The sequence below is a fragment of the Papaver somniferum genome, chromosome 7 (assembly GCF_003573695.1).
Source record: "Papaver somniferum cultivar HN1 chromosome 7, ASM357369v1, whole genome shotgun sequence".
Classification (NCBI taxonomy): domain Eukaryota; kingdom Viridiplantae; phylum Streptophyta; class Magnoliopsida; order Ranunculales; family Papaveraceae; genus Papaver; species Papaver somniferum.
In genome coordinates, this window is record NC_039364.1 from 262,869,330 (window position 1) to 262,882,272 (window position 12,943).

General features: G+C 36.1%; 3 protein-coding genes across 3 annotated transcripts; 1 reads left to right on the forward strand and 2 right to left on the reverse strand.

The window, feature by feature from the left end:
- Positions 1-1,049: 1,049 nt before the first annotated feature.
- Positions 1,050-2,469, reverse strand: LOC113296483 (protein FAR1-RELATED SEQUENCE 6-like). The gene is made up of 3 exons (XM_026544789.1): positions 1,923-2,469; positions 1,164-1,639; positions 1,050-1,073 (listed from the first exon to the last, which is right to left on the reverse strand). Exons 1-3 carry the CDS (start codon positions 2,467-2,469, stop codon positions 1,050-1,052), a joined length of 1,047 nt encoding a protein of 348 aa, XP_026400574.1.
- Positions 2,470-2,775: 306 nt separating this feature from the next.
- Positions 2,776-8,987, forward strand: LOC113296484 (arginine--tRNA ligase, chloroplastic/mitochondrial-like). The gene is made up of 10 exons (XM_026544790.1): positions 2,776-2,805; positions 6,418-6,525; positions 6,659-6,834; positions 7,000-7,084; positions 7,414-7,573; positions 7,646-7,715; positions 7,799-7,868; positions 8,037-8,132; positions 8,227-8,313; positions 8,766-8,987. The coding sequence occupies exons 1-10, from the start codon at positions 2,776-2,778 to the stop codon at positions 8,985-8,987; spliced, it is 1,104 nt and encodes a 367-aa protein (XP_026400575.1).
- A 600-nt stretch (positions 8,988-9,587) lies between these two features.
- LOC113300284 lies at positions 9,588-12,540 on the reverse strand. Its single transcript, XM_026549505.1, has 4 exons — positions 12,430-12,540; positions 12,305-12,339; positions 12,099-12,174; positions 9,588-11,916 (listed from the first exon to the last, which is right to left on the reverse strand). The coding sequence occupies exon 4, from the start codon at positions 11,100-11,102 to the stop codon at positions 9,765-9,767; it is 1,338 nt and encodes a 445-aa protein (XP_026405290.1). The 5' UTR covers positions 11,103-11,916; positions 12,099-12,174; positions 12,305-12,339; positions 12,430-12,540; the 3' UTR covers positions 9,588-9,764.
- Between the last annotated feature and the right edge of the window lie 403 nt (positions 12,541-12,943).

A 12,943-nucleotide genomic window follows, 5' to 3' on the forward strand; every position in this document is an offset into this window, starting at 1 on the left:
AAATTTGTTAATCATGATGGGAGAGAACATGAATCTCAGAGCTGGTCTCTTTGTTTGGTGTGTCTTAATTGAACAGAAAGTACATAATAGTTGTGCTCAGAAAGTATTGAACAAACTTGGAAATCAACCTGAAAACCAATAATATTGAAAGTGGATAATGCAGTACAAAGTACCATTAAAAGAGTCTTAAATGAGCACAAAGTACCTTGTCCCAGAAAGATATCAAACAGTACATAATTTCAGCACTCTAAAAAAAGCGAACAAAAGTATTTAAAATGATGCGCAAAACAGAATCTGCATTGTGACCAATAGAACTAATAAGGGAGAACTGAAAATCTAAAACTCATGGGTATGAAGGAATGACAGTACACGTTGCCTTGTTGTGGTGAGTTTTCTTCTTACAGTTGGAACAACGGACGGACTTCCTAGCTTTCTCCCATGCATTCTTGATACGATTTCCCTTTGGCCTACCTGGTGGAACTCGTGGATGGAGTGGAAAAATAGTATCCTCTGGCAGATACTGCTCTGGCCTGTTGTAGTTGGGGATTGGTCTGATAGCAATTGAATACAGCTGCTGAAAATTTGTAACTTTGAAGTAGTTTTCGATATAATCTACGTATCGATCACCCTTGGCAGATATAGCTGCTGTAGCATGAGAGCATGGAAAACCATAAACACGCCATCTTTGGCAGGTGCAAGTCTTGTTCAGCAGATCAACAGTGTGAGACCTGCAGATGCGTAAAAAGCTTTTCAGCACAAATAACTTAAAAAGCAGTACATATATGCAGCACTGCAAACACATACAAAAAAACAAAACATATGATTCACTCCTACATGTATGCTATAGTTCAGTAAAAGTTGTTTTATGGGATAAAGCTAACCTAGGCGAATGAATCTCATACTCATACGCAGATGACTGAGTAACATTCCAAACTCGACCAATTTGAATATGTTCTTTAAGTAACGCCTCGTAGGTAGGAGTGAGCTTCTCTGGGTCCATCAAAAGACTCATTTCGCGACGTTCATTCATCAACTCCATAACGCGTAACCTATGAATGGAACAAAAAGAACACCTGTAATAAATTTTGAACAAAAAAAAAATGAACCAAAAACAAAGAAAACACCAACAAAAAAAACACACACACAAACCTGATCATGTGAACGAGGGCGCAGGCAGGCAACCTCTTGTCTTTCCGAATCCAATTATTGAAGGACTCAGCAACGCTTGATGTAGTATGACCAAATCTACAGCCAGTGAAGAATGCGGTGGACCAATGTTCCCTAGGCATATTGCGGCAATACTCAGCAACCCCAGGCCTTCCCATTAACTCCATTTCCATTAGTGCTTCTTCATATCTTGCTGGTGTGAGAGCATAAGTTGCTTTTTTGAAACAAGCCATAACTTCTTTGTACTTCTCGTCCGATTTCCTGATTGGTAAGTTTCCTTGCAAGTGGTAGTAACAATAGCCATGATGGGAAGTAGGAAAGTGTTTAGGAATAGCCCTCAACAATCCTTCATGACGATCAGACATAAAGGTGATAGGAGGGTCATCAACAATGTTGCTAAGATTGCACATAAACCAATCCCAATTGTCAACATCCTGTCCTGGGACCAATCCAAAGGCTAGCGGATAAAAACCTGGAAAAAACAAACAGTACATATATTATATACTGTCACTAAATATGTTGCTATATTCATAGACGTAACATATATTATGTACTGGAAAATAGACTAAGAATTTCCAGTACATAATAGACATATTGTACTCAAAAAAAGGTCTTATGCTTACATATATGAATTAATGTGTGTTAGACACAATAACTTTTCAGTACATAAATGGTATACTCAAAAAGTTCCAACGATTAAAAGCAGTGAATAACTTGTAAACAATAACAATTAAAACGTAACAAAGAGCACTTGCCTTGATTCCCATTCAGACAAGTAGCAGCCATAAGGGTACCTCTAAATCTCCCGGTCAGAAAAGTTGCATCAACAAAAATCATTGGTCGAAAAAGTCTATAACCTTCAATACAAGCGCCTATTGCGATGAATAACCTTTCAAATGTCTGAGTTGCATCGTTAAACTGAAAATCCTCATAAGAGCCAGGATTTGTTTCTTTCAATGAATTCACCCACCAAACCAGATCAGAGTAAGACTTTACATCATTCCCAAAAATTTCGTGGTGTGACTGTTCCAAACCATGATATGCATGGTGATATTTGATATTAACACCAGCACCAACTTTTATATAATCTTCAATTTCGCGAGGCTTGATAAGTGGGTTGTGCATCACACGATCATGAATAAGGTTGTGTACCAGCTTCTTCGATACTTTAGGACTTCTCAACTTCACACCAGCTCCACAAGTGTTCCTCCCAACATACTTTTTTATCCTAAAAACATCGCAAGTAGAATCAATAGCAACTGCATGGATCATCCAAGTGCATGGGACTTTACTGCATTTCATTGTGAACCTTTCACGATCATTCTTCACCTTTGTTACGCGATACCCAGTATTCAAACAATACTTTTGACAGGACAACCGAACAGCATCAACACCACCACTAAAAAGCTTGTTAGGATCATCAAAAACATTCTCCCACCCATTGGACAGAAGAGGTTTAACAATTTATTTTCCATCAGTTTCATAACTATCTCTATCTGCCCTAATCAGTTCTGAATTGTTGTCGACGTCGCTGAATGTAGAGGAACTACATCCACCAGCAGAAAGAAAATCCACATGCAGCTCAAAGAACGCCGATTACTTTGAAAAATGCAAGGCAGCGAGACCATGAAGTTGAAAGTCAGCAATCACAGGCACTTTGACACCATTCTCAACATAAGTGATGATAATCTCAGAAGGGTTCAAGGTTCTCCAGTTTTCACAAATAAGAAATTTCAGGTCATCAATACTAGACTTAAAAGTAACGAGGTGAGCAAAATGATGATGCTTATAGTAAATGTATGCATAGCAGTAGGTATTTGGATTGGAACACTCTGCGTCAGACATGTTTTGAACCTGCAAATATGACAAAGATGTAACAGTATTAAAATACAGTATTTCACATACGTACTCATGGGTCAAACTAAAAAAAGTGAGAGATCTATGCAAGAAACAGAATCTAAGAGCAGAAACAATGAGTATGTCATATATGTACTGCTGGATAATACGATCTGAAAGTGAGAACAAACCTGATTTTGAAAAGAAAACAGAAAGATAATCAAATCGAAAGCTAAAATAAGCTAAAAACTTAACAATCTAACCAAATAACTGAATAAATACGAACAAGATTCATAAAAAACAAACAGAACACAACCAATCTCCATGATCCAAAATTCAAATCTAAACATGATTCAAAAACTGTAGCAGAAACAATGAGTATGTCATATATGTACTGCTGGATAATACGATCTGAAAGTGAAAACAAACCTGATTTTGAAAAGAAAACAGAAAGATAATCAAATCGAAAGCTAAAATAAGCTAAAAACTTAACAATCTAACCAAATAACTGAATAAATACGAACAAGATTCATAAAAAACAAATAGAACACAACCAATCTCCATGATCCAAAATTCAAATCTTAAACATGATTCAAAAACTGTAGCAGAAACAATGAGTATGTCATATATGTACTGCTGGATAATACGATCTGAAAGTGAAAACAAACCTGATTTTGAAAAGAAAACAGAAAGATAATCAAATCGAAAGCTAAAATAAGCTAAAAACTTAACAATCTAACCAAATAACTTAATAAATACGAACAAGATTCATAAAAAACAAACAGAACACAACCAATCTCCATGATCCAAAATTCAAATCTTAAACATGATTCAAAAGCTGTAGCAGAAACAATGAGTATGTCATATATGTACTGCTGGATAATACGATCTGAAAGTGAGAACAAAACTGATTTTGAAAAGAAAACAGAAAGATAATCAAATCGAAAGCTAAAATAAGCTAAAAACTTAACAATCTAACCAAATAACTGAATAAATACGAACAAGATTCATAAAAAACAAACAGAACACAACCAATCTCCATGATACAAAATTCAAATCTTAAACATGATTCAAAAACTGTAGCAGAAACAATGAGTATGTCATATATGTACTGCTGGATAATACGATCTGAAAGTGAAAACAAACCTGATTTTGAAAAGAAAACAGAAAGATAATCAAATCGAAAGCTAAAATAAGCTAAAAACTTAACAATCTAACCAAATAACTGAATAAATACGAACAAGATTAATAAAAAAACAAACAGAACACAACCAATCTCCATGATCCAAAATTCAAATCTTAAACATGATTCAAAAACTGTAGCAGAAACAATGAGTATGTCATATATGTACTGCTGGATGATACGATCTAAAAGTGAGAACAAAACTGATTTTGAAAAGTAAACAGAAAGATAATCAAATCGAAAGCTAAAATAAGCTAAAAACTTAACAATCTAACCAAATAACTGAATAAATACGAACAAGATTCATAAAAAACAAACAGAACACAACCAATCTCCATGATCCAAAATTCAAATCTTAAACATGATTCAAAAACTGTAGCAGAAACAATGAGTATGTCATATATGTACTGCTGGATAATACGATCGGAAAGTGAAAACAAACCTGATTTTGAAAAGAAAACAGAAAGATAATCAAATCGAAAGCTAAAATAAGCTAAAAACTTAACAATCTAACCAAATAACTGAATAAATACGAACAAGATTCATAAAAAACAAACAGAACACAACCAATCTCCATGATCCAAAATTCAAATCTTAAACATGATTCAAAAACTGTAGCAGAAACAATGAGTATGTCATATATGTACTGCTGGATAATACGATCTGAAAGTGAGAACAAAACTGATTTTGAAAAAAGAAAAGAAAGATAATCAAATCGAAAGCTAAAATAAGCTAAAAACTTAACAATCTAACCAAATAACTGAATAAATACGAACAAGATTCATAAAAAACAAACAGAACACAACCAATCTCCATGATCCAAAATTCAAATCTTAAACATGATTCAAAAACTGTAGCAGAAACAATGAGTATGTCATATATGTACTGCTGGATAATACGATCTGAAAGTGAAAACAAACCTGATTTTGAAAAGAAAACAGAAAGATAATCAAATCGAAAGCTAAAATAAGCTAAAAACTTAACAATCTAACCAAATAACTGAATAAATACGAACAAGATTCATGAAAAACAAACAGAACACAACCAATCTCCATGATCCAAAATTCAAATCTTAAACATGATTCAAAAACTGTAGCAGAAACAATGAGTATGTCATATATGTACTGCTGGATAATACGATCTGAAAGTGAAAACAAACCTGATTTTGAAAAGAAAACAGAAAGATAATCAAATCGAAAGCTAAAATAAGCTAAAAACTTAACAATCTAACCAAATAACTGAATAAATACGAACAAGATTCATAAAAAACAAACAGAACACAACCAATCTCCATGATCCAAAATTCTAATCTTATAATGATTCAAAAACTGTAGCACAAACAATGAGTATGTCATATATGTACTGCTGGATAATACGATCTGAAAGTGAGAACAAAACTGATTTTGAAAAAAGAACAAAAAGATAATCAAATCGAAAGCTAAAATAAGCTAAAAACTTAACAATCTAACCAAATAACTTAATAAATACGAACAAGATTCATAAAAAACAAAACAGAACACAACCAATCTCCATGATCCAAAATTCAAATCTTATAATGATTCAAAAACTGTAGCACAAACAATGAGTATGTCATATATGTACTGCTGGATAATACGATCTGAAAGTGAAAACAAAACTGATTTTGAAAAGAAAACAGAAAGATAATCAAATCGAAAGCTAAAATAAACTAAAAACTTAACAATCTAACCAAATAACTGAATAAAAACGAACAAGAATCATAAAAAAAAAAACAGAACACAACCTATCTCCATTAAACTGTAGCAGAAAGAAGAAAACGAAAAGATTAAGCAACATACCTGTTAAAAATCGCAGAAGAAATCTTCAGAAACCCTAGTTCCAAATCCAGAAGAAGAAAGAGAGCAGAGATTTTTTTTAGAAACTTTGAAATAGACTGCTTTAATATATGTAGGATTGGAAGGGTAGTTTAGGTATTTAGAAATTTCGTACAATTTGTCCCGCACGTGTACAGGACCTGGGCTTAAAAAATTTGGTCCATTTTCATGTTTTCTCTTAATTATGGACCTCTGATTAGTGGGCTTTAATGGGTGGACCTGCCACTAACTAAGAACACTATAATGGTACCTATTGGTAATTCCTAGTAAAAATATTATGTTAAATTTTTTTGGTCACTTGCAATATCACGAAATGAATACATATGTGCTGTGTTGGTTTTCACGAAATGAATACATATCTTTTGAAATGTTATGTAGGGAGGGGACGCAACATACCGCAAGGCATGGCGAAAGATTTGCCAGGTCAGCCTACTACTAGATTATCAACAGACATATGATCGCCTCGGTGTTACTGTGTTTCAGAAGGTATGGTCTCATCACTGAACGATATTGGCAATCTTTCTGGTATCGACCTAGTGTTTGAAGCCTGCTGTCTTGTGTTCCTTTATAGAAAGAATTCTGGTGCTCATAGTATGTATTTTTATTGCTTTTCCATCAGGTGTTAAGTTCTTATTGGGAGGGTATCCCTGAAATTTTGAAGGGTTTGGAGAAAGACGGGTATGTACAGGATAGCAGCAATGGCTGTTGGATTCAAATTGGAGGGGGAGACCCTTTACTTGCTGTGAAATCCAATGGCGATTATAACAATGCGTTAATTGATCTCGCTGCTCTTTGGTTAGTTTGTACTTTATGCTACTTTTTATGCCTTCTAGAGGAAGCCATATAATACTTGCTTCCTGGGAAATTTTGAGCATTTCTTTTCCTAGATTACAGTACATGCTGGTGCGTTTATATCTGGATACAGGTCACTGACATGTGTCATGCTTTATGCTTTTTCAGGCATTATTTGAAAAAAGAAAATGCTGAGTGGATAGTCCACATGTCTGACAATTCTCTAATAGATTATACGCAAACCATTTTTGCGGTGAGTATCTCCTTCCTTCCTATGAATGTCTGAGATTGCATATGTACATGGCTCTGTATGCTTTGGTTGCATGATGCCATTCAGTAACATAGTGTCATGATTATGTATATTTCCTTGCTTTTAGCCTCAAGATGTGCCGCTGTCTGAGCACAATTATTCTTTTTCCTTTTTTTGTTTTTTTTTTTGGTTTTCACTGATAGGGCAATTAATTAGCTTTTTCATTAAGGTTGATGCTGCATTGTACCCAATACCAACTCAGGAAGTACAGAGTAATAATAACTTGGGGCTGGATATTAGTAATAGAGCTGGTTCTAAACTTTTTGTCACAGGCTGCGGAACACGCAGGCTGGCTTGGTGAATGTGAGAAGCAATTGACTCACGTGGGGTACGGTCTTGTTCTGGGCGGTGACAAGAAGGAATTGGCTGGTTCCTCCAGCACTTTGCTTGATAAAGCCAAGCGTGTTTGCAGAGAGTATATTGACGAAATGGGTATGATTTGATTACTTAACTTTTTCTGTCTAAATTGTTGAATGTTAATGTATTCTTTTCATTTGTGAACAGAGATGGCAGCAAGGTGGACATGGGAGGAACGTGAACAAATTGCAGATGTAATTGGCTGTGGAGCAATTAAGTTAGTTTTCTCCCCTACTTGTACTTTTCTCACACCTTTAGAATTATTCTGTGTGTTGTGCTGATCAATTATGTCATCAACAGGTACAATGACTTAAAAAATGATCATTCAGCCGACTATATGCTGAGTTTATATGATATCCTCTCAAATCAGGTACCTCCCCTTTTGCATTGCACACTTTCTGTTTGAAGGTTTATTTCATTTCAGATATCATCTCTTATCCTGACACTTGCTATATGTATATATATTTCTCCTGTAGAGGAAGTCATTATTATGAATTACTGGATTTGTATATCAACAGTTGGGTTCTTTTCTGTGCAGGGAGATACTGGTGTTTCTCTCCAGTTTGCACTTGCTTGTGCACGTTCTGTGATCAGTAAATCTGGGGTACCGATGAACGAACTAAAGATGATAAGTGTTATTTATCCTAACCGGATATCTTCTAGTAGACTAAAGAAATTATATCTTTTGGTAAAGGTAAACTAAAGAGATAATATGCCCCTTTGAACAGGCCCAGGATGTTACCATTGAGCTGGATGCTGGCCGAAAGAGTACTGAAGGGCGTTTGTTGGGTTTGCAGCTTATCAAGTTTGCCGAGGTAAGACTTTTTAAGATATTATGAGTGACGTGATGTCTCGCTTCGTGTTATGTGGCTCTTAGTAACAACTGCTTGAAAATATTAGAGTCCCTGTTTTTCTGTTGGACCTCATTATAGATGAAGAACCAAGATTTCAGATTCTTAAGCACATAAAAGTCTCAGATAGCGTGTGCGCTTAATCTCTATGTTGGAGTTTGCTGCCTTGTTATGATAAACATTGTTTAGTTTAATTCATCTGGAATTGGACCAATTGCTATCTAGTAGTATTGCAGCCTCAAGTTTCATGCATCATGTACACCTCAGCACGTTGTAGAGATAACCATCTTGTATTTGTCAGTTTTTAGGTACCCCATGTAAGATGAGACCCTTTTTCCTGATTGCTTGTTTATCTTGGACACATGCACAGTCTCTTTCTCCCTCCCTGGATTGACACCCATGTTTCCATTTATTAGGTTATTCAAGAGGCGGTCTTGGCAGTCAGACCAAGTGTTCTCTGTCGCTACCTTTACGACCTTTCGTTGGTTTTTCGAAGATATTACAAGGTTCAAGTTGAGGCTGAGGTCAAGACTGATAGCATTCTGTTGTTATGCGAGGCGACAGCAATAGTGATGGAAAAATGTTTTGATCTGCTTGGCGTTCAACCAGCCAGAAAGTTAGAAAGATTCCATGATTAGAGAGAGATTGAGTGAGAACCTTATGCTACTGTGTTAGTAATGAAGAGGAATGTAAGTAGTAAAATTTTCTGCACTCTAATTCTATAAATATTATCTTGTTTAGACCGAATCATATGAAGAATTTAAGGATATTCTCTGTATTTCAAGGTTACTCCTTTGCTTTTAACTTTTACTTGTCAAGAAAATGCAAAACCCGTGAGTTCTTTGCTTCTTCAAAGTGTGGTTTTAATAGACTTGACTTTAGTATTCAAGTTGGATCGACTGTTAACTTTTGACACCATAGTCTTGGCTCACTGGCTCTTTCTTTTCCCCTCACTTTACTTCTTTTCTTCCTCCCTGGAATCTCTCAGCTCCTTCCCCAGTTGAGAAAAAAATCATCACCCAAGGGAAAGAAGACTATCTTGGGATGTCCTTTTGTGTCGTCGTTGAGAAACACGCCTATTATACAATTGAGTCCGAGCAATAAAAAAGTTGAAGATCAATGTCCATTATTACTGTCTTAGCATTACAAATGAAATTATCTATCTATTGATGGGTTTTTGCACGCTTCATTACCCTTTTGAGGAAAAGCAAACTAGCTTACGCATACACCAACATAAATCCATACATGAAAGTGCATTGCAGTTTATGATAATTTCACTTGATATGCTCATCGATATTATCCATAAACAGGTTCTCCTAATAAAGCATGCCAGTGACACTAAAACTTTCCTACTAATTTTTTAAACTAATCTAGTAAACTAATGACAATTACCAAGAAAAGTTAGTACACAGGTACTAATTAAAACAAGGATAGAACACTTCTGAACCTCTGTTGATAAACACGTATGCCGAACATGGACGGTCCACTCTCTCCAAATCTAACTCAAAGAAATCGTCAGCACCAACTCCTGCCGATCCTTCTGGTATGAAGGTTTCTAGAGAAAGAAAGTTTTCCTCATGACAGTGCAGCTGATAATCCATTTTTGAGCAATAAATATCATCATCATCACTGGAATTAAAGATGTGCCGCGGTTCTATCATTTTAGCTTCAAAGATGGCATTCTCTTTACGATCGGTAGGCATTACAAGCTGAAGTTTACCAGAGCGTAAGTTGTAAACTTGAAGAGATCCCCCATTGAACCAGTAAAGTAACATCTGATCCGAGAAACTGAAGATGCGAGTAGGAGGTGTAGTAGTAGTACCTCTGAAGCAAAAACAGCAGGGATCTGGTGCCAGCTTCCTTAACCATGTGGGACTAGAATTTACACGAACATCAAAACTCTCTTCCTTCACCCACACTTGCTTGACATTATCCTTCAACGCGTACAAATGAACTTTACAACAACAGCAGCAACTACTACTACCACTATTACCCTGATGATCATCACGGCAACGATGAGGATAATCACTTCCATTCCCTGATTTTTTTTCGACACGTGCAATACAAGGAGATCCCTTGAACCCCAGAAGATGAGGGTAATCAACAAATAAGTGCTTCTGTTGCTCGTCAGTTGTACTTTTAGCCGGTAATTGAATGAGCTGAAACTTCTCATCATGGAGATTGAACGACAGTAACATCTCCATCTCATTATTATTAACAGCATTACCACCATCATGTTGGATATGGTTAGATCCTGCTCCCCCCAAAGTTGCTATCATCTTCCAGACCAAGCATCCACCGCTGCCACTAGTAGTACAGAAGATGGCTGATTTGTCACTACCTGTGGGCGCTCTTATCTTTGTAATAGGACGACCGCCATGAGCTGATAAAGAGGTGGTTGAGGCAGTGATATTTCTCCATGATTTAGTTCCCAACGTAAATACCACAACGTTAAGCTCCTTTTGAGTAGTACCAAAAATACTCACCAGCTTGTACTTGTTTGCTGAGGGATCGAGCCCAAATCCGTGACAGATGATGTGGGCCTCGGAGATGCATTTCCCAACTATGGCTGGATAAAAGATATAGATAAAATCTTGCCTGTTTGGGTCCAAAATTATATAACCAGTTGAGTAATTACCCACTTGTGCCATGCAAGGTAGACCGCGGCAGTAACCAACCAGTTCCCAAATATCACGATTAGCAAGACTACCCCGAAACTTGTCAAACTTCAGAGAGTTTTCATGAGAGTGCATTCCAGTAGTAAATTTGAAGAAGTGACATGCATACCTAGGCTCGCCTGTGTTTTTAACAACCCCAGCCCTAACATTTAAAAGGCTAAGGATAACTCGGGGGTGTTTCTGTGACTCAAGGAAATGAGAATAAGTTAAGCGTTTACGATCATTATGAATGGAGTTATACCAGAGTTTGGATACCAGAACAGACGTTATGTCGGGACTGGAAGCTTGGTTAATATTTCTTCCACAATCAAATCATGAGGAAGGTACTTCTTTCTCCTATATGGTCTTTTCTTCTTGATCTCCATCACGGTTGGAGTATTTGTACCACCAACAATACAATCTTCTGTTCTACGTGGTCTTTTCTTCTTGATCTCCATCACGGTTGGCGTATCTGTTGTATCACCACAGTCTTTTCTTTTACAAGGTCTTTTCTTCTTCTCTGCCACTGTAGAAGTATTTGTATCAGCGCAATCTTTTCTTTTCTCCGTCGCTGTTCGAGTAATTGTGCCACCAATAATACAATCTTTTCTTCTATACGGTCTTTTCTTCTTTATCTCCATGATGGTTGGTGTATCTATTGTATCACCACAATCTTTTCTTTTACAAGGTCTTTTCTTCTTCTCCATCACTGTAGAAGTATTTGTATCACCGCAATCTTTTCTTTTTGTCATCGCTGTTGACGTATTTGTTGTATCACCACCACAGTCTTTTCTTGTATAGGCTCTTTTCTGCTTTGGCTCACTGCCACAGCCAATTTGCGGGGGTTGTATGATGCTCATCGCCATCATAACTTAAAAATAAATAGTTATTGATCGGAGCTAGTTGATTCCTACAGTATAAGAATATAACGATTATTCTATTCTTATTTGATCTGACGATATATATATATATATATATATATATATATATAATGCAAAACAAATTGATATGCAAAGAAAATAGCAGCAGCTCAACGAAACCTTAGTAAAAGCTCGTAAAGGGAAAGAACTGAAAATTGGAATAGGGGATTACCTGGAAACCAGCTCAAGTAAGGAAACTGAATTTGTACAAAAAATTCCTGTATTCTTTTCTGAGAGACCCTAATTACCTAATTAAAAAAAGAGGAGGAATCAGTAGTACCTTTTAAGATGCCACTTCAAAACTGAAACGAAAAACAGCAGCAGCTCAACATGGAAAAGAAAACTTAGAAGAAGAAGAAAAATTGAAATTGGTTATACCTGCGGGGAGTTGGAGATCAATAACATATTGTGGGCTGAAAGAGAGTAAATTTCCACCAAAATTACTTTCTGAGTAAACCCTAAATCGAAAACAAATTGGAATTGGAATTGGAATACGAGATTACCTGGGAGAGTTCGCCAGCTGAAGAAATAAAGAAAACTTCCATCACCAATAATTACTCTGAGACGAACCCTAAATCTAAAGGAGGGGGAGAAGGAGCCGCAGAATCATTTTCATTTCTGGTGCAACAAATTTGGGTATAATAATAACTGAAAAATTTACTATGTTGAGCACCTGCACGACTGCACAGTGTATATAGACCTCAACACCGTCAGATCTGTGATTTCATGATAGATGCGAAATCTGACAGCTCACAGATGCATCCCCATTGTGTGGTTATAGATTCCTATAGATTCCTGCGACATGGTAGCACAGGTACCATAGGTGCATCAATTCCATCCTCCTTTGGATGTAATTTCAAATCTCAAAATCTTTATTCATCTAAAAAAAACTCCATTCTCTCCCTTCTCTCTCCCAAAACTGTTAAAAAAAAATATCAATCTCATTGTTTAATCTCGTTGATTTTCTGGGATTTGATTCGATTCTTCAAATCGTAAATCAAAGTTATTTCTCTTAGT

Bases quoted from the DNA above. Each gene is read 5' to 3' on its own strand.
- LOC113296484 (XM_026544790.1), top strand. From the start codon at position 2,776: ATGCAAGGCAGCGAGACCATGAAGTTGAAA. The intron at 7,869-8,036 runs GTACCTCCCCTT...TTTTCTGTGCAG, and splicing joins ATGATATCCTCTCAAATCAG to GGAGATACTGGTGTTTCTCT. The intron at 8,314-8,765 runs GTAAGACTTTTT...TCCATTTATTAG, and splicing joins AGCTTATCAAGTTTGCCGAG to GTTATTCAAGAGGCGGTCTT.
- LOC113296483 (XM_026544789.1), bottom strand. From the start codon at position 2,469: ATGAAATGCAGTAAAGTCCCATGCACTTGGATGATCCATGCAGTTGCT. The intron at 1,640-1,922 runs GCAAGTGCTCTT...TGTTTTTTCCAG, and splicing joins TTGTCTGAATGGGAATCAAG to GTTTTTATCCGCTAGCCTTT. The intron at 1,074-1,163 runs GTTCACATGATC...AATTTATTACAG, and splicing joins GGTTGCCTGCCTGCGCCCTC to GTGTTCTTTTTGTTCCATTC.
- LOC113300284 (XM_026549505.1), bottom strand. From the start codon at position 11,102: ATGCACTCTCATGAAAACTCTCTGAAGTTTGACAAGTTTCGGGGTAGT.